The sequence below is a fragment of the Panthera uncia genome, chromosome F2, assembly GCF_023721935.1.
Source record: "Panthera uncia isolate 11264 chromosome F2, Puncia_PCG_1.0, whole genome shotgun sequence".
In the NCBI taxonomy this organism is placed as follows: Eukaryota; Metazoa; Chordata; class Mammalia; order Carnivora; family Felidae; genus Panthera; species Panthera uncia.
In genome coordinates, this window is record NC_064812.1 from 72,254,703 (window position 1) to 72,275,741 (window position 21,039).

Genomic DNA, 21,039 nt, shown 5'->3' on the forward strand with positions numbered 1-21,039 from the left:
CTTATTTCAGATTCCTACATTTGTAATGACTCCAGCTTAAGACAACGTAGAAAGTATTGGTTGAATAGACTCATTTATGGATTATCATATGCCAGGCTTTTGCTCCAGGCTTATGTTTATAAATGAGATTAGTTTGTAATATTCTGTTTTATTGCTATCTTTGTGAGATTTGTGACCTTACACTACATTTTAGAGTGTTGAAGCACTTGCCAGGAAAGCCATCTGGCCAATAATGTTTCTCTGTTTATGTTTGTTTGCTTCTCTTTCTGTTTCACCTATAAAGCATTAATCTTTCTTTCTGTTTTAATACTTGCAGGATATTTTAGGTAAATGGATTGCCAGGGGAAGAATAGCTTCCTTTTTAGGAAGGAAAAGGAATAAGAAGAATTAGCTTCTCTTGACCTACTTAGAATGCATAATTCTGAGTAGCGATTTTTTCAGTCCTGGGCTTCAGCATCGCATTAATTTTAAAAATGGCTCACTGTGGAGGTTTTAATTTAATCCAGCCTCCAAAATGTTAGGCTGAAGAATTTAGAAAAGAAACTTTTACTGTATAAAATGCGATATTCCCGTGTGGTATACTTCCTCTCAAAGAAAGGTAAACTTTGACCATCATAGTTCCAAGGAAATACTTTCTTATTGAAGAAATAAAAGATAACTACGTTTATTTTTCTCTACCGTTCATTCTGAAAATTTTCAAATCCTCACGAGTCCGAAGAATAAGATAATGAACAGAGATACCCTATGAGTCACCAAGGGTTAATTTGTTAACATTTTGTCAGATTTGCTTTAGTTCTTGCACGTTCTGTGTTTGTGTGTGTACAAGTATATGTGTGTGTATATATATGTGTGTGTGTATGTGTGGGTGTATGTCTGATATTTATATTTCCTTTATACTTACATATATGTGTATATACATTATAAGTCGTGTGTACTTGTACGTAAATGTGTTACATATAAAATATTCTTTTTCAGAATCATTAGAAATTACATTGCAAGACATGACACTTTACCCATAACTATCTCAACTTGTGTCTTTTACAAGGATCTTCTCTGGCACCCCTCCATTTTGTTATAGTACTCAAGTGGCAATCATTCTATAGCATCATGTAATTTATAGTGTCATATTCAAGTTGCCCCCATATGTACCCCAAAAATCCCCTTGAAAGTCTTTTATTTTGGACTAATTTGGGGTATAAAGGAAAGGTGTAAAGATAGCACACAGAGTTCTACAACTCACCTGCTTTCTCCTGTTGTTATATGGTTAGTCTGTCGATGTGGCCATATTTGGTTGGACAGATTCCTAGATTTGTGATTTCTTTTGTTGCTACTTAAATGTTTTCTTCCAATTATTTGTTACTGGTATGTAGAAATACAGTGTTTTGTTGTTGTTGTTGTTGCCTGCTTTGATTTTTACATCCACCTTGTATCCTGTGACATTTCCAGGTTTACTCATTAGTCCTGGTGGGTTTCTTTAAATTGCGTAGATTTCTGTATACATAATCGTTTCATCTGTGAATAATGACAGTTTCACAGAAATCCTCATGGCTTTTATTTCTGCGTTTTGCCTCATTGTGCTGTTTAATTAATGGATGTGATGGGAGCACATACTTGCCCTGTCCTTGATCTTACTGGAAAAGGGTTTGTTTCACTGCTGAAGAAAGAGGCTAGCTCTAGGTTTTTTATAGATGCCCTTCATCAGAATGAGGAAGCTCCATTTTATTCCTGGTTTGCGGAGAGCATTTTCAATAATAGGTTTAGAGTTTTGTTAATTTTTTCTTCTGCACTTCTTGAAATGATCATTTTTTTTCCACTTTATTCTGTTAATGTTGTGAATTACATTGATTGATTCTTTTTTTCAATGTTCAACCAACCTTATTCATGGGATAAATCCAACTTGATCATAATGTATTCTCCTCTTTTTATTACTTGATATCACTAGGTTTGCTTTGCTAGTATTTTGTAAAGGATTTTTGCCTCTATGTTCATGAGGGATGTTGCTCCATAAATCTTTAATGTATCTGTCGGGATTTGCTATCAGGGTTCTATTGGCCTCATCAGATGAGTTTAGCAATGTTCCGTCATCCTGTTTTCTGAAAGACTGCTTGTCAGATTATATTTCTTTCTTAAGTTTTTAACAGAATTCATTGGTAAAGCCATATAGGCCTGAGGGCTCTTACTCATTTATTTACTAGACATGAGACTGTGTATGTTGTCTGTTTCTTCCTGTGCCTGTTTTGGTTATGCTGTGTTTTTCAAAAAATTTGTCCACTTCATGGCACATTTATTGGTGTGAAATGGTTATTGTCCTTTTAATGTCAGTAAGATCTGTCGTGATGGTCGTCCCTCTTTCACTCCTTACATTGAAGCTGTGTGTTTTCTCTTTTCTTTCTTTGCCAGCTTTTCCAGGGCTTTGTCAATTTTATTAACCTTTCGAAGAACCAACTTTTGACTTTATTGATTTTTCTCTACTTTTCTATTTTATATAAAATGGATTTCCCCTCTTCTGATTTCCTTCCTTCAGCTTCCTTTGGGTTTAACTGTTCTTTTTCTAGCTTCTTACAAAAATCAGATCAGCAATTTTAGACCTTCTTTTTGTACTTACATGTAAATTGACCTCTAAGCACGGCTTCACCTGCAGCCCACACATTTTATGTTTTCACTGTCATTACTGCAAAAATATTTTGTAATTTCCTGTGCCATCTCTTCTGCGACCCATGGATTATTTAGAAGTGTGTTATTTAACTTCATCCTATTTGGGGATTTTGTTATTGTTACCGACGTTTAGTTAAATACCATCTTGGTTCAGAGAATACGTTCCATATGACTCCAGTCTTTTGGTACTGTTGAGATTTGCTTTCAGCCCAGCATATGGGCTGTCTTGGTGAAAGTTACGTATGTCCCTGAAAGGAAGGTGTGCTGGGCAGTTGTTGAATATAGTGTTGAGTAAATGCCATTTGGTTCCACCTGGCTGATGGTTGTTTTGATCATCTATACTCTGGCAAGTTTTTGTTGATTTGTTTTATCAGTTACCGCGAGAAGGGTGTTAAAATTGCCAGCAATGATTGTGGGATTATTCCCCTCCCATTTCTGTCAGTTCATGGCTTGTATATTAGGAAGCTATATTGTTAGGTTCACGTACATTTTGATGTGTAATGTCTTCTTTTTTTCAAATGTTTATTTTGACAGAGAGACAGAGAACGTGATGAGTGGGAGAGGGTGAAAGAGAGAGAGAGGGAGGGAGAGAGGGAGGGAGGATCCCAAGCAGGCTCTGCACTATCAGCCCAGAGCCCGACACAGGGCTCAGTCTCACGAACCACGAGATCATGACCTGAGCCGAACTCAAGAGTCAGATGCTCAACCGACTGAGCCAGCCAGGCGCCCTAGATGTGTAATGTCTTCTTGATGCCCTGAACCCTTCATCATTATGAAGTATCCCTCTTTATCCATTTGTCTTGAAGTCTGCTTTGTCCTCTCCTAATCTGGCCATACGAGTTCCTCATATGGTATGATGGCATGGTATTTCCTTTTCTGTCCCTCTACTTTTTTTTTTTTTTTTAATTTTTTTTTTTAACGTTTATTTATTTTTGAGACAGAGAGAGACAGAGCATGAACGGGGGAGGGACAGAGAGAGAGGGAGACACAGAATCGGAAGCAGGCTCCAGGCTCTGAGCCATCAGCCCAGAGCCCGACGCAGGGCTCGAACTCACAGACCGCGAGATCGTGACCTGAGTTGAAGTCGGACGCTTAACTGACTGAGCCACCCAGGCGCCCCATCTGTCCCTCTACTTTTAACCTGTCTGTGTCTTCATTCTGTTACCAGACAACACACACTTTATGTAGTTGAGTCTTGCTTTTCATGCAGTCTGACACCCTCCCTTTTTAATTGGGATGCTTAATTCATTTGTAATTATGTGTTATTAGTATAGTTGCTTTTAAATCCCCTATCTCAGTATTTGTTAGCATTCCATTTGTTCTTGGCTTTTCTGACTCTCCATTCTTGCCTTCTTTGGGGTAAATCTAATATTTCTAAGTGGTCCATTTTGTCTACTGTCTTGACTTTTTAAGCTGTGCCACTTTGTATCATTTTTAGTGGTTGCTCTAGAGATTACAGTAGGCACCTGGGACCATAGTGTATCTTCGATAATATTACACTACTCTACAACAATGCTTTACAGCAGTGTATTTCCATATGGCCTCTCCTGCCCATAAGACCTGATCTTATGGTCTTATATTATATTTCTATATCTAGCATGAAGCCCATAACCACGGTGTTCTTATTTTTGCTTCAAAAAAAAAAAATCATTTGATTTTTAAAAGAATTTAGCTACGTACACGTGTGTATGTAAACTAAATATACAGAAAAATACATCTTGTTCCATATACTCAGGTATTTAAACATGTACTCATTCTGCAACTCCAGTGTGTTTAATCTAGTCTCATTTCTCCTCGGGTTGAAGAACTTTCTGTCACATTTCTTGTAGTGCAGTCCTGTTCAGTGATTTCTTTCGGAGTAGGTCTCTCTGAATATATCTTTATTTCCCCTTCATTTCTGAAGGGCATTTTTGTTGGATATGGAATTCTGGGTTGGTTTTCTTGTCACTATTTTAAAGAATTCTGTTCTTTTGTATGTTGGTGTCCCCTGTTTGCTGTGAAGTCACGTCATGTGTTGTCCTGTTGCCTGCATGTAAGGTGTAGTTTTCTCTGTGCTCATCCTGCCTGGGGACCTCACGGTTTGGGGGTAACATGAGTCTAGAACCCGTGTCTCTCGTCGGTTCTTCCGCATTCTCTCCCTCAGTGTTTCTTCTGCCCCATATTCAGTCTCTTCCCCTGGAACTGGAGTTATGCCTATGTCAGTGTGTTTTGTATATTCCCTCAGCTGTCAGATACTCTGTTCTGTTCTTTTTTTTTTTTTTAATCATTTTGTTTCAGGCCACTTTTTATTCACCCATTTTCAGCCTGACCCGACTTCTTCCCTGCTATCTCCGGTCTGTTCAGCTTGTTTAATTAATTCTTCATTTCTCCCATCCAGATTTTTCATTCCTAGTGTTTCCTCTTGGTTCTTTCTCCTAGTTTTGATTCCTCCGGTGAAATTCCCTTTGTCTTCACACATGTTCTTCATCTTCTAGATATTTAGCGTGTTTATGATCTTGAAGTCTCCCTGTGGTGGATCCAACCTTGAGTCATCTTCCATTGAATCTTTTCACTCAGGAGCATGGGTCATATTTTCTGGATTCTTTGTGTTTCTTGTAACTTGTTACCGTATGCTGAGTGTTGGGTTTTAAAAAGAACTGTGGAGACTGAACTAAATACTATTTACCTCCAAAAGTAGTTGTGCGCCCCCTTCTTCTGTCCGGCCACCTGTGCTGAGGCTCAGACAGGGTGCTGACCATGTGACCCCTGATCGAGGGGGGTCAGGGCTTTATCGCAGCCCTGGTTCCATTCCTCGTCTCTGCTGCGGGCGATTGAGACTTCCTTCCAGCAGGGCTTGGGATCCGAGCCCTCAGAGGATCCCTAGAGCCATCTTTATGCCATGGAGCTGAACCACCTGCTTTCGGAGCCGGGGGCGACCTCCGTCTGCTTTCCCCCCGGTTGGCAGCATCTTTGCACCTCCACTCTCAGTCCTGACTCTGCCTTCTGCTTCCCTGCAGACCTCTCTCCATCCCTCAGCCCTTCCCCTTCTAACACAGGTCATTCCTCTTCCCACCACCCAGCTGTTTCTCTCTTCTTTTAGGTTTCTTTGCATCTAAGCTTTCTGATGGCTTTGTAAAAGGCTTGTGTAGCCCTCCAGCTGGTTTTTGTGGTGAGGGTGAGAGCTCTGAGGTCCCCTTGACTTCTCAAGGAACCTCAAGTCTGTCCCGCGGGCTTTTGTCCCATTGTTACTTGCAGGGGAGATTTTTTTTTAATATTTATGTATTTTTGAGAGAGAGACAGAGAGCCCATGTGTGCACATGTGCAGGGGAGGGGCAGAGAGAGAGGGAGATGGGGGATCCGAAGCAGGCTCCCCGCCGTCAGCACGGAGCCCTGCACGGGGCTCAAACCCACGAATCAGGAGATGATGACCTGAAGCTGAAGTCAGATGCTTAACCGTCTGAGCCACCAAGATGCCCCAGGGAAGATTTATTTTTATCCCAGTTACTTTTATAAAGGAATTGCTTTAAAATATCGATGACATGGTTGTTTCCCCTCTATTTTGTTTTAATTAGTGAAAAAAAAAAAAAAAAAAAGGAAAATGGGCTTTTTTGACTAAACGATTTAGGAGGAGATAGTGGAAAAATCATGTGTGACTGGTTTTTCTGCAGTAAATCCACAAAAGAACTACCTTGGAACTGACATACAAGTGATTGTAATTATATACTCATAGCCTCCTAAAGTAGAATGTGAAGTAAATGCCATTTACTCCAGAAGACTTATGGGACTATAAAAATAGGGCTTAGTGGCCCCCAAACAGCAAAATACGTTAATCTAAGAATAGTTTCAGGGCACCTGGGTGGTTCAGTCAGTTGAGCGCCCGACTGTTTTGGTTCTAGTTATGATCTCATGGTTGTGGGATCGAGCCCTGCGTCAGGCTCTTTGCTGAGAGCACTGAGTCTGCTTGGGATTCTCTGTCCCTCTCTCACTGTCCCTCTGCCGTGCGCACTCTCTCTCACAAAATAAATAAACTTAAAAATAACGGTTTCAAGGCCAGTTTATGTTGGGAGGAAGAAGAGTTGAGCTATAAGGGATTATTTAGTATAATTTACTTGTCTGTTTTCTATGATACATAAGTTCATCTGTTGTTTTTTTCTAAGTTTTCATTATGCCATTTAAAAGAATGTCAGGGTTTTGTTTGTGTAAAGAATGCCCGTTTGATTTAAGCGACCAATTTAGATTACCGTTGTTCTTGTATTAAATGTCGTGTTTAGACACCTCGTGCATAGTCAGGCTATAGCTCCCTTAGAGAAAGTTAAACCTAGAAATTCGATTGATTTCTGATTTTTCTCGCTTTTGCTGCAAACTGTATTGTCAGATTCCAGAGTGTTTCTGAAAAGCTGCACATGGAATGCCAGGCAGAAATGGTGACCCCGCTGGTGACGAACCCTGGACACGTGTGCATCACGGACACGAACCTGTATTTCCAGCCTCTCAACGGCCACCCGGTGAGGAAGGACACAGGGTCAGCGGGACAGCTGTGTTAGCACCAGACTACTCACCCTCCCTGTGAGCCTGACCTCGAGGTTACAGTGTTCCCCTGTCCTGGCGAGGATCAGAATCCGCCCCCTCTCCTCCAGCAGCTGCGTGTTTAACAGGCCTCCCTGTGTCATCTCGAGGCCTGCTCATCCAGATCTGAGCTCTTCTGATGTCTTTTCCGAAATTTGGGGATCACTTGTTCTCAGTGCGGTGAAAAGAAACCCTGCCCCTCCCACTTTTAGTGAAGAGTCAATGGAGGTTTGTTACAGCTTTCTACTCGGAAGCACTTCGAGAAATGGATGTTTTCTGTACATCTGTTTATGCGTTTGTATATGCGGTATATTTTGTTTTTCTTTAATTAGGAACAAACTCAGTAGGTCTCCATACGCAAAGGAGCGAACGAAGTGGCCCTCTGCCAGCTAGCGCGGGGTGTGTGTGCGGATGCTGGAAAGGGGCAGCTGTAGTGCTTCTGCTCTGGAAACAGGCTCCTCTTTCACAATGACTTTAGGCTTACTGGGCCAGAAAGTGAACTTGAACTCAGATTTTCACACTAAAGTTTGTAAAGATTTGTAGCTTTCTCTGGATCTCACCCCTTTTTGGCCTGGTTCATTAGAAGAACAGAAATCCTAACACACCATGATAAGACAGTCGGACCATTTGGTGCGGCTTTCAGCTTAAAGAACGTGTTTTCTGTCGTAGGAGGCTGCATCCTGGAAATTCTCCAGGCTGGTCACTCAGTCACTATGTCACTAAAACATCTAACACTTTTGTGTGAAAAGTGGTGCTATGACAATTTTGTCCACCAGGTGGCGGGGCACCCTCACCGAGCCCTGCAGTAGACCCTACGCATTGCTGATGGGCGTTCTCTCCTGGTGTAATACTTGGCTTGGCCGCTACTGTTACTGTGGCTTGGGTCCAAAACCGTAGGAAAATATCTGAGTATGTGCCATAGCTTGAGAATCCACAGTATGAGCATACATCCCCTCCCAAATCTCTGGGCTAGGATCCTTGACCAGTCTTCAGGCAGTTTCCACAGTTGCGCATCCTGGCCTCTGCGGGCTCCTCTTCCCTCTCACTCGGGAAAAGCACGGATGTGTCACCTTTTAGCCAATCTCCGTGGCTTTTTTTTTTTTTAAGTTTATTTATTGATTTTGAGGGGGAGGGAGAGAGAGTGGGGGAGGAGCACAGAGACAAGGAGAGAGAGAATCCCAAGCAGGCTCTGCCCTGTCAGCATGGAGCCGGACGTGGGGCTCAGTCCCATGACCTGTGAGACCATGGCCTGAGCTGAAACCCAGAACGGAACCCAGGGTTGGAGGCTTAATTGACTGAGCCACCCAGGGACCCCTCAGTGGCTTTTCTAACCTTGCTCTCCCCTTACTAGTGTTTTAAGCCTTGAGAGAAGCAAGAAAATATTCTTCCTCATAAAGAACAAAACTTTTAGAGGACCTGCTTAATAGTGTAGTTGTTTATGAGCCTTAACACAATGTAGTTTGTACAGAAATAAAGATGATTACAGAAATAAAAAAAGATGTACTGTGTCAGTTGTAAGCAAACCATTGATCTATAAAAAGCAAAATTCCTGAGAAGTTACCTGTACCAGCACGTTAATATTCCTTGTCACTCAGCAGCAGCCTGGCAGTATCCTGAGCGATAGATTAGCGCATTTCTCATATTCTGGGTACTGAGTGAAGGTAACAGAACTTGTCCAAGGTCATAAAGTTCGTGAAAAAGGGCAGACCAGGGGCACCTGGGTGGCTCAGTTGGTCGGGCAGCCGACTTCGGCTCAGGTCACGATCTCACAGCTCGTGAGTTCGAGCCCCACATCCAGCTCTGTGCTGACAGCTCAGAGCCTGGAGCCTGCTTCGGATTCTGTGCCTCCCACTCTCTCTGCCCTGCTCGTGCTCTGTCTCTCCTTCAAAATTAAATCAACATTTTAAAAACAAATAGAAACAAAAAAAAAAAGGAAAAGGAAAAGGGCAGAGCAGCGTGTAAAACCAGAAGTGGAGAGAGTGCGTCTGTGTGCCTGTGTGGGAGATGGGCAGAGAGAGAAGGTGAGAGAGAACCCCAAGCCGGCTCCACACTGTCGGCAACAGAGCCCGAAGTGGGGCTCGATCCCACGAACTGTGAGACAGTGACCTGAGCTGAAACCAAGATGCTCAACTGACTGAGCCACCCAGGCGCCCCATAAAATCTCCCTTTCCAGTTGTTCACATGTAACGCTTTGGAAAAGCAAGATTTGGCCCCTTTTTTCACCTTTCTGATACCAAAGGACAGCTTCTAATTGTGTCAGAGTGTTGATGTCTGAAGCTGCCTTTCTACTTTTAAAGAAACCCGTGGTGCAGATAACACTCCAGGATGTCCGCCGCATTTACAAGAGGAGACATGGCCTCATGCCTTTGGTGAGTTCGTGTGGAGTGTCCCTTCTGGGTGGAGGACTGTCATGTCTTCAGTTTAGCCAGTGGTCTCTCCGCTTGTACACACCCAGGGCGTGATTGAAAAGCGCGGGTGTGTTGTCATAAGCACATTGACTCTGAGTCTTTCTTTCATATGAGCTGTGTGCGTGCGCGCGCACACACACACACACACGTCACTAAATCAAATTTGTATGTGGAGATTATAAATAAATAAGACCTACAGATAAAAAATAGAAATGTTTAATTGAAAGGCTTTTGTACTCGCGTAGCTTGTTTTGAGATTGCAGGGTAAATACAACGCTATTTACTTTACTGTTTTCTTTCTGAATTTACAGGGCTTGGAAGTGTTTTGCACCGAAGATGACCTCTGTTCTGACATCTACCTGAAGTTCTATGAACCTCAAGACAGAGATGACCTCTATTTTTATATTGCCGCGTATCTAGGTTTGGTGCTCACCCTTCATTGTATCTATTCCCTCTATTCTGTTCATCTTCTAGTTCAACTCCTAAGTGCCTGGGGTAGGAAGTAAGAAGCTTGCTATATGTAGAATCCCCTTTCCGGGTCTGCTTGGTTCTCCTCAGCAGGGACTGTGGCTGGCAGAATGGCCTTCCAAAAACCGAGGGAGATAGAAATGAAACTTGGTAATAGCTCATGCCAGTTGCGTCTTTTAAAATCTCTTGATAAATACATTTAAATGTTTTTTACATTTTAACACCTCCCACGTTGAATGAATTCTAAAGAATCCATCTAATTGTTTTTATGTTCATTCATGTCTTATATTCGTTTATGAAAACCAAGACTTGGTTTCTTAATATGAGGCCGTGAGTTACCCAGTCATGTGTCTGTGAGCGTTAGCTGTGGTCTTAATCGCAGAGCTGAAGAACAGCACCGAAGGTGCACGTGAGCCTTTTGTACTCAGTACAATACTATGGGACTTGATTTGCTTTTTTTATTTTATTTAAAAACATTTTTTTTTAACGTTTATTTATTATTGAGAGACAGACACAGAGCGTGAGCGGGAAGGGGTAGAGAGAGAGAGAGGGAGACACAGAATCTGAAGCAGGCTCCAGGCTCCGAGCTGTCCCCACAGAGCCTGATGCAGGACTCAAACCCACAAACCATGAAATCATGACCTGAGCTGAAGTCGGATGCTTAGCCGACTTGATTTGCTTTTAATTAATATTTCCTCAGTCTTCCATAAAAATGTGAATTTTCCCACCTTTGTTAGAAAGAACACCTATATTTTTCTTTTTAGGCATAAACTATATGAAGTTGTATATGGTTCAGTTGAGTTATTCTTGTTTACAGAGTTGTCTGTAAACCGTGAAAACTACAATGGTTTGATTTTCAAAAATAGATGTTGGGCTTTTATGAATGCCATCTTAATTTTGTTTGCTGCTTTTACTCCCTTGGAAATGGAATTTTCCCTCAAAGAAGAATCGTTTATTTTCAATAAGAAATATATTTTATTTTCTAGTAGGTTTAGAGTTCATTTTTTTTCTTCTCACATTAAGCTCTTACGTTCAATTTAATGCCTAAGTATAGCTCTGATATGAGTTGACTGTTATTTCTTGCCTCCTGATTAATTTTTTTTTTTCATTTTATTTCTCTAACTATATAACAAGATTACAACAAAAAACTCAACTTTCATGGTGAGTCCTCAAATCTCAAGTCAAGGAACTTGCCATGACCTAAAAACCTGTCTTCTGTAAATCTTCCTTATTCTCCCTGGTATTATTCCTCAGGTTGGTCAGACTTTCTCTGAGGTGTTCTGAGTGTGGGAAATGAGAAGCAGCAGCATTTTGATTTTTTTTAACCCCTTTCCTCTTAGCTGGTCGGAGAAGCAACGTGGTAAAAGTAAATAGTAAATATTGAGCCAGCAGATGACTTAGGTAAGTGGCTTGGTGCAGCCAGCAACAGGTCGACAGCAGAATTTTCTCAACAAAAGAGAGCAGTCAGTCACTTTATGCTCTCTGAGAGGAAAGCTATCCTTGGTGCCACATACTGATTCCAAGTTTCCTGAGGTGTTCTGGGTGGCGGAGGGGGTGGCCCTTCTGGCTCTTCTCATTTGAGAAATTAGGTTTTCCTGCCAGAGACCTTTTTCTCCTTCAGCCTTGCTCCTCACCCGCATACATAATGCACAGGCATCAGCAAACCAGCTGTCGTACACCTCTTCCTAATCTAAAAGAAGACTGAAAGATTATTTTTGTTTTGATTGCATAAAAAAATGGAGGAAATAAGCTTTTACGAGCGGCCATGGCTTCTTTAGGGCGTTAAAACTCAAGCACTTTGTATATGTGGCAGACTATATATAATATAGTAAGTATTATGCATTACCATGTAATTTACATATTTGCTCCATACCTTCATATTTGTTTTCTTTCATATATCTGATACATAAGTATGTTTTATACCATATATGTGATAATATTCCCTCCTGGATCTTGGAGATAGTCACACAACACAACGGCTGTTTGGTGAAAACCAGCCATAGCCTCCTTTTCGTTTTCTTTCTTTTTTTAAAAAAAAAATTTTTTTTTTATGTTCATCTATTTTTGGGAGACAGGGAGCGTGAGCGGGGGAGGGGCTTAGAGAGAGGGAGGCACAGAATCCGAAGCAGGCCCCAGGCTCCGAGCCGTCCGCACAGAGCCCGACGCGGGGCTCGAACCCACGAACCGTGAGATCATGACCTGAGCCGAGGTCGGACGCCCAACCGACGGAGCCGCCCGGGCGCCCCTCGTTTTCTTAAAATGTATTTTTCAAAAACGCGTTGAAGGGCCTCCGTTGAAGGCACCTAGCTTTTACACGCTCAGTAACACGTAGCCAGCGCTCGCCCAGCTCGGTGGTGACCGCGGGCCCGTCCTTCTCAGAGCACCACGTCGCGGAGCGCACGGCCGAAAGCTACACCCTGCAGTGGCAGCGCGGGCACCTCTCCAACTACCAGTACCTCCTGCACCTCAACAACCTGGCCGACCGCAGCTGCAACGACCTCTCTCAGTACCCGGTGTTTCCGTGGATAATAAACGATTACTGCAGCGCACAACTGGGTAATTGCCGCCGCGCTGAGTTTGTAGAGGGAAGAATGGATTCTCATTGAGAATCGTGTTGTGATATGTAAGCACGTTAGAACTCATCTTGATTTTTGGTTTTTTGGTTTTTTGTTGTTGTTGTTTTTTACTGAAGGTTGCTAATGTCCATTCTGAGACACTGGATAAGTGTTCCATAAATTATATATGGGTTTCATAGGTGTTTTCTCCACTATCTCAATTTTTTTAGTCCCAAAAAAAGCCCCCCCCCCCCCCCCGCCATACTTCCGGAAAGACCTGCCCAGAAAGTAGGCGGACGATTTGAAGCCAGTTACCAGCGTTACCTCTAATTACCACGTTAGAAATACTTACGTTTTTCACTTTGAAAATTTGTTCCAGGTTGTCATAGACTTTTAAAATTCACGCTCAAAAATGAGATTGCGAAAAGTAATAATTATTCATTCCAGAACATGTAGAAAATACTGAGATGTTTAAAGAAGGAAATAAAAACCATCAATAATTACATAAATGAGTGGCAACCATTTTAACTTTGTGTATTTATCTCTCAAATTACTTCTAACAAAAATGTGATTCTATTATAATTTTATTTTCTAGTATTTCTAAATAACGTACTGTGGGCAGTAAATTCTTTCTGACAGTTGACTGATTGAACCCTCACACTTGAAGGAAATAACAGATTTTCTAAGAATGAGAATTTATTTCTCTGCTAATATTCAGTCCCCAATTCTCAAATTGTGCTATAATAGAAAAATAAGAAAAATAAGGTTGACTATAATTCAAACTTAAACCATAAATCTTGTAGAAGAATACTAGCTTTTAAAATGTGTTTATTTTTGTTGTTTTCCTTGGAATATAGTGTTTGTTTTTTGTTTTTTTTTTAATTTGTAGTTCTTTTTTTAAAAAATCAATATTCAGGGCATTTTCAATTAGAGATGCTACTCTTTTTTTTTTAATGTTTATTGAGAAAGAGAGTCACATGCGTTGGTGCACATGGGGGAGGGGCGGGGGGAGGGGGAGGGGTACAGAATCCTAAGCAGGCTCCAGGCCCCAGCTGTCAGCACAGAGTCCAACATGGGTCTCAAACTCACGAACCGGGAGAGAATGACCTGAGCTGAAGTCGGACACTTAACCGACTGAGCCACCCAGGCGCCTCTAGAGATGCTACTCTTGAGTGACTGTTGCTAACTTAAAGCTCAGGCTGCAACCGTTACAGCTGCATAAGTAACTATCAGAAACACTAGAATTCTAATGGGTCTGTCTCAGGTTTTTCAAAAACTATTTGTGGAAATAAATGTGTGCATGTGTATCTGTTGTGTGGGAAGTGAGGTTCTTAAGTGTAAGCTTGTTTGCTTTATTTTAAATAATTCGTTTTTTAAAATGTATTTATTTTTACAGATTTGTCCAATCCGGGAACGTTCCGGGATCTCAGCAGGCCGGTAGGGGCTCTAAACAAGGAACGGCTGGAAAGACTTCTGGTATGTGGGTTCGGGGATACCCGGCTTCTAAACAACGCCACGAGCCATGGCCTCTGTGTCCATAGTAACGGAAACTCATTTCTCCAAGACTTAGATGAGGACTATGCCGAGTGACCAGAGGCTCTACGTCATATTTCTTCTTACTATCCTCTCTGCCCGCTGCCTTCCCCCATGGGTTTCGCTGCTCACCCGCCATTTGCATCTTTGGCCTACAATTCAGGAAGTAGGAGTTTACTGATCACTAGTTGACTGATTTATTTTCATGAAGGTGCTCTGGTAAATTGCTCAAGAGATGCATAAAATCCATTCTATTCAATCCAGCCCAGCATTGTTCCCACTGAGCCAAGAAAAGCAAAATACTTATCACAGGAATACTGTGTGTGCGCAGTTTTATTTTCTATTCCTTTTTTTTTTTTTCCTTCCTTCTATTCCTATTTAAGAGAGAAATTAGGGGATATAATGTATCCATGCCACGAGCTGAGGCTTTTACTACTTGGGTCAGTTGTTACTTTCAGGCCAGCACTTAGCAGGATCTTTTTCCATGTGTTGTAGAGCCGCTACCAGGAAATGCCAGAGCCAAAGTTCATGTACGGCAGTCACTACTCTTCTCCGGGCTACGTGCTGTTTTACCTAGTTAGGATCGGTAAGGTTCTTTACCCTCGCTCCCAAATGCGGTGTTATTTCACGTGGCGTCTTCGGTGACTCGGTGGTCTCACTTTACTCTGATCTCCCCTCTAGCACCGGAGTACATGCTGTGCCTGCAGAACGGAAGGTTTGATAATGCAGACAGAATGTTCAACAGGTTTGGCCTAATGCTTCCCTTACCGTGTTTTAAACCCTCTAGTTACAAACGTGCAATGTGTTTGCTTCCAAAAACTGGATACCAAAATGTCAAGAGATGTAAAGAATCACTGATTGGTATATCTTTTCCATTCAGGCTTTTTCTAGTCGTGGGTGTGTGTGTGTGTGTGTGTGTGTGTGTGTGTGTGTGTGTATAACTGTAAGAACTTCTTTTAAATACAGCTTTTGTCCTGCCTGTTGCAGCCTCGTATTAGATGTTGAAGTTTTCCATATTTCCATATTATTACATGTTCTTCAAAACAGTGATTTTTTAAAATTCCCGTATCATATCCTGATGTGTGCCATAATTTAAGTATTTTAGCAGTTTTTCTATTGTTGGACATCTAGACAATTTCTGACATTTTGCTATTCTAAATAATACTATTGAATATAATTCCCTTTGAGCATTTAACTTCTTTATTGTAAAGGTAATATTTCCTTGCAAAAAAAATCAGAAAATATGAAGAAGAAAATTAAGTTCACTTGGCCTCCCACCATGCTGAGATAATATTCATTGTTAATCTTTTCATCTGTGCCTCTCCGATCATTTTTTAAACTGTACGCTTGTTTATTTATAATTCCTTTTTGAAACGAGCTATTACAACGGCTGTGCTAGGTTTTCCGTGTCTAAGCACCGGCCGCTGTGTGTGCGGAGGCTCCCGGCAAGGACTTGGAGACACCCCATCTGGGTCTGTGTCCTTCCCCCGTGTCCCTCCCTGCATGAGCTCAGGGAGGTGTCTCTTCTGTAAAAGGGGATCCTCATACAAATGTTGAGAATTGTGAGTTAGAGAAGTGAGTCACTGCAGGTAAAGCGTAGACCAACACCTAGCTGCATAGACTGCGATGCGGTTGCTGTTTCACTCACCTGAGCGTTCAGATCAGTTGATTTTTTTTTTTTTTTTTTTTTTTTGTATTTAGTATTGCAGAAACTTGGAAAAACTGTTTGGATGGTGCCACAGACTTTAAAGAGGTAAGCGGTTATTAAAGCTAATGATCCACTGGGCTTGTGGTTTCCAACTGCTTGAAAAAATATTCGTTGCTCTTCCTTTCCTTTTTTTTTTCTTTTTCTTCCCCTGACACTTTCAGTTGATTCCAGAATTCTATGGCGATGATGTCAGCTTTTTAGTTAACAGTCTGAAGTTGGATCTGGGCAAGAGACAAGGAGGGCAGATGGTGGATGACGTTGAACTTCCACCCTGGGCACGGAGTGAGTACCGCCGTGCAAGTACTGAATTACAACAGTTCCTCACCCGGCAGTGCCATTGGAGTACTATTATGTATAGTTGCCTGGGTGGTTTTAAATGACGGTGTAATTTTCTATGTAAATGAGGCAATACCAGTCCTATTCCAAATCAGAAATGGTCTGTGAGTCTAAGATGCAAAAACATTGATATGTATTTGAAAGACCTAAATGTTGTGAACGTGACTTTTGCCACCCCCCGCTTCCCACCAAACTTTATATTTTATGTGATGGGGGGCGGCGGGGGGGACCTCATTAAGAAATATGTACCTCTTGCCTCTCCTAGAAGCTCTGTCTGCATACGGGCAGACAAGAAATGGGAGAAAACAAATGAAGACTGATGTTTTGATCAAGTCTAATCTAATAGGTCCCGAGGACTTTCTCCAGAAGAGCAAAGAGGCGTTGGAAAGCGGTTACGTGTCAGAACACCTTCATGAGTGGATCGATCTAATATTTGGCTACAAGCAAAAAGGCACCGATGCTGTTGGGGCCCATAATGGTACGTGATAGCCTCAGAAAGTTCCTATAGCCTTTGATAAAAGCGAAAGCAAACCCAAAATAAAAAATAAAATAAAAAAAGAAGAGGAAGAAAGAAAAACTGAGGCATTGGTGCGGCAGAAGCATCTGACACCCGCCTCTGGGATCAGACTGAGCCACAGAGGGGGAAGGACTTTTGCCTTAAGAACATCAACTTTACCGTGATCCTGAGAAGTGTTTTTCTACAGCCTTCCAGTTTTAGCATGTACTCTCCATCCCACCCAATAATCTCAAGTAAAACTCAGTCAGGATAGACTAGGAGAGCACCCTCCGTTCCTATGAAGGGCCCCAGAGTGTCTTATTAATTGAGCAGAAAGACAGACGCGGGCAGAATTCCACCTCCTCCTCAGTCTGGTTCTTACCGCCTCCAGGTTTCCGGTGTCGCTCATGAGGGTGGCTGAGCTGAAAGTTCGGGGCAGTGCGGGGTGATTTGTGCTGCCCCGGGGCGGGGGATGGGGGTGGGGGCCTGAAGTGCTGGTGGGGAAACATCCGGAGATAACAGACTGTCTGAGCTGCCGATGAGATTTTTGCTCTGCGAGAGATAATAGCCCGAGTTGATATTTATTGCCGTTGGATATTATTAGTCATTTTTGCAAAGTGACCGTCAATTTCTTTGAATAAAAATTTAAAGCTGTTGAGTTTAAAAAAAAAAAACAAAAAAACAGAACTCTGTACAGCGTGTATATTATCTAAACATGACCTCTTTCAATAGTGTTTTTCATCTCCTTTTTCAGTATTTCATCCGCTGACCTACGAAGGAGGTGTAGACTTGAACAGGTATTTGTATGTCTATAAGGAGTTTCTACTTAAGTTACAAAATACCTCTTTATCGGGGCACCCGGGTGGCTCAGTCGGTTGAGCGCCTGACTTGATTTCGGCTCAGGTCATGATCCCAGGATCGTGGAAGGAAGCCCCGTGTTGGGCTCTGTGCTCAGCATGGAGCCTGCTTAAGGTTCTCAATCTCTCTCTCTTTCTCTCTTGCCCCCCTTCCCTTTCTCCCCCACTTGTACTCTGTGTCTCTCTAAAATAAAAAAACAAGTACTTCTTTAAATGATTACTGCAGCTCTGTGAATAATAATACTAAGGTACGGAAATTTCACAATGAATAGTATCTTGCATTCACCACTAGGTACATTCCGGAGCCTCAGAAAATGATCGAACAACCTGTAATGAGGCTTCAGCAGTCCCGGCACATAGCTGTTGCTCAACAGCAGCTATGTGAGGGTTAACCTCTCGTGTTGACCTGCATCATTTGACGTTTATGCTTTCAAGAAACTAACTGGAACCTCGAGGTTCACTGCATTATTTGTGTTCTGTCCTAAAGCATCGAGGACCCTGACGAGAAAGTGGCCATGCTAACCCAAATCTTGGAATTTGGGCAGACGCCAAAACAGCTCTTTGTGACGCCCCATCCTCGACGGATCACCCCAAAGTGTAGAAGTTTCTCCCAGACCTGCGGTCATAATGCTCCCCTAGCGGATTCTCCAGGTACGTTTTGTAAAGGGAATAAACGCGAGCACCTTGTGTTGCTCTTTTCTGACGAAGATGTTCCGGAAGATTCTGAAGCGTAGCTGAAGTGGGAGCCGTCGCGTTCCCTGGAGGTGGGTGTGTTCGGCCATCTTACTGCAGTTCAGCCGAGAAACGACTCTGACAAGGCTGGTTTTGTCGCTGTTTTGTGTTTGACTACTGACTTCAGAGAAAACCAAGTTACTTTTATTTTCTGGTAGCGTTACTCACGTCACATGAGACTTGGCAGTACTCTGTTAGCATTCTGCTTCTCTTTCTTCTCTGTGGGTTTCCACGCTGCCGTTCGGTCCTTAGCCGCTCACACGTCCGCGTGGACGCGTCCTGGCCCTGCCGCTTCACCCGGCTCCTCCCGGCTCTGTCCCAGAAAGGACTTCCTCCGTCCCCAGTTCTCCTCCTCCTTCCCCACACACAGGTCTTGAGTTCCAGGTGCTTTATTTTCTTTACTGAATTCTTTTTCCTTATTCAGTCATTTGACAGACATTTCCGGAGTCTCTCTCGTGTGCCAGGCATGTGCTACGTGCTCAAACTGAACTCGACCCTGCCTGTTCTCACATCTAGTGTTTGGAAAAGGAGGAAAGAATACTCCCCTTTATCCCGTTATCCATGTTGTACATGGCACGTAGGACAGCCTCAAACCCACCGGCTCCCAGAAGGAGTCTGACAGGACGTGGAACATGGGGAGCACAGTCACGTGATTTCTCCTCCTCCGCGCTTGTGCGTCTGTTCCGGGCACACACACAGCTTCGGGCTTGTGCACACACAGCTGAGTGCTCCTTCCGGCGTGGAGGCGTGGCTCGCAGGGGCCCTTGAGCCAGGGCTGGCTGGGAGTTCTCGGAGAGGTCATGTCCCGCGGGGTTAAGTCATAGAGACCATAGGACTGTCTTGTGATGCCTCTTAAACCTGTGCCCTGTTTAGTCAGCAGGCTCGTACCACTGTCTTGTGATGATTTGAAAGGGTAATTGTGCCAGCCGCTCATAAAACAGGAGGGATGGCCTCGCTGGTCCCGTCCGGGGGCACTCGTAGCTCTGATCGTATCTCTGCTCTCTCTCCCCCTCAAAACCAAAAGGACAACGCAGCATTTTTCGGAAACGGGTTTTTGCAAGATTACTGACAAGGAAGTAGTTACTCAGTCTGTGTTTCCTGAGGTTCCTAAGCTAGGGGCGAGTGAAAACTTTGCAGACGCCGATAAGAGTCTAAAATGACTTCAGTTACCGCGTAGGTACTTTTTAGTCTTTCCCCACGGGATTTTTATCTTACTTAGATTACACATTTTATCATTTTCCCTTGACCGACATGGAGCTGCCTAGCAGGTACATTTCAAAGCAGTTCTATTTCAGTGGGGCATTTTGTTTCCTTGGTCGTTTGATTTTAATAGAAAATATGGTGATTCTGGTATTTGTTGCCTGGGTTGCACGTTAGTAATTGGGTTGACTCACTCAGCAACAATTCAATGTAGTCTCTCCAGGTGAAGAGTCTTTTGAGGACCTGACCGAAGAAAGCAAAACACTGGCCTGGAATAACATCACCAAACTGCAGCTACACGAGCGATATAAAATCCACAAAGAGTAAGAGTGTCTCTGTGCCATCACGGCAGAGGCCGGGGTCTTGGCTCGGGGCCCCCGGTTTTACGTGGAGTCAAGGGGGTGGAAATTCTGTTTCAGGGCTGTCTTGATCGGTCTTTATCCCCCGAAATGTCCGTAGTGACCAGCCATCTGAGGTCAGTGTGGCAAGGGAGACAAAGTTTGGCACAGAATGAATTTATGTCAGCATCCCATGCTGTCCTTTCTACCCCTGGTCTCTCCAGAGCACAGGACGGGGTCTGCAGTCAGCAGGTAGATTTGTGCCTCTCACGCTGGGGCACACGGCCCCTCTCGGCTTTGATGGTGTGGAGCCGTGGCAGAAGCACAGTGTATCCTCCCCGGGTGTTGAATTTTACGGACATCGTAGGGGAGAATGTGTCTTTGTAAAAAAATTACAACAAATGTGTGTATTGAGAGAGAGAGAGAGATTAAAGTGCTAAGTTCGACAGGAGTTTTCAAAATAACACCTATCCTTTCAAAAAATGCGGGCCTGCTGTCAGACCCAGAGGGGTTTCGGGCGTTCAGACTTCTGCCGTCAGCTCATTCACGCGCTGTGCTGGAAAGGCTTGAGAAGCACTGACGTCCCGTCAGCCATCCTGTCACAGATAAGAAAACGCCAGCTCAGGGGTGAGGCCCGTTGTCCCGTCCCACGGACACGGACGTCCCCTCCGACGTGCTGGTGCCACAGACACCGTTGGTCATGGGTGGAACTGAATGTGCCACCTACTTGAGACAAGTGGCTTCCTATCAGAGCACAGCCTCCTGAAAAGAAAGCGTCCTGCCTTCCTCATTACAACAGAGGCTTTCCCTTGTCTCAACGTCTCCACGTGACGCACAGAAAGAGGCCTTATCATCCAAGGCAGTGAATACGCAAAGGGTCCTTTAGGAGGAGATGGCGGAACCAGACAGGGGTGTCATCGTGAACAGATGCTAGGTAAATTCGACTCCGCCACGGAGTGAGCGAGCGTGAAGAAGAGAGGGGTTCAGTAATGTTGGGAGATGGCCCGGGAGAGTGGAACGGAAGGAGAGGCATCCCAGTTTTCCGGCTGTCAGGACGGTGTGCGACTCGGAATGTGGCAGCCAGGGAAGCCGGGAGTGGGGATGATTTCTAGCCACGGGCGTCGCCCGGACGAGATGAGGAGCTCCCCGGCGATGATCTGGCGGTGGCGGGTGTCACGGCGGGGGGGGGGGGGGGGGGGGGGGGGCGG

At 43.6% G+C, this 21,039-nt stretch overlaps 1 protein-coding gene across 2 annotated transcripts in view; it reads left to right on the forward strand.

Moving 5' to 3' along the window:
* Positions 1–21,039, forward strand: part of NSMAF (neutral sphingomyelinase activation associated factor) — a 61,913-nt gene that overhangs the window by 29,933 nt on the left and 10,941 nt on the right. For both annotated transcript variants that reach the window (XM_049633377.1, XM_049633378.1), the window contains 13 exons: positions 7,010–7,139; positions 9,498–9,569; positions 9,920–10,028; positions 12,456–12,632; positions 14,028–14,107; positions 14,660–14,750; positions 14,846–14,909; positions 15,866–15,917; positions 16,034–16,154; positions 16,555–16,686; positions 17,459–17,501; positions 18,049–18,212; positions 19,708–19,816. In XM_049633377.1, the coding sequence (XP_049489334.1) occupies positions 7,010–7,139; positions 9,498–9,569; positions 9,920–10,028; positions 12,456–12,632; positions 14,028–14,107; positions 14,660–14,750; positions 14,846–14,909; positions 15,866–15,917; positions 16,034–16,154; positions 16,555–16,686; positions 17,459–17,501; positions 18,049–18,212; positions 19,708–19,816 (1,344 nt within the window). The remainder of the gene's footprint in view (positions 1–7,009; positions 7,140–9,497; positions 9,570–9,919; positions 10,029–12,455; positions 12,633–14,027; positions 14,108–14,659; positions 14,751–14,845; positions 14,910–15,865; positions 15,918–16,033; positions 16,155–16,554; positions 16,687–17,458; positions 17,502–18,048; positions 18,213–19,707; positions 19,817–21,039) is intronic.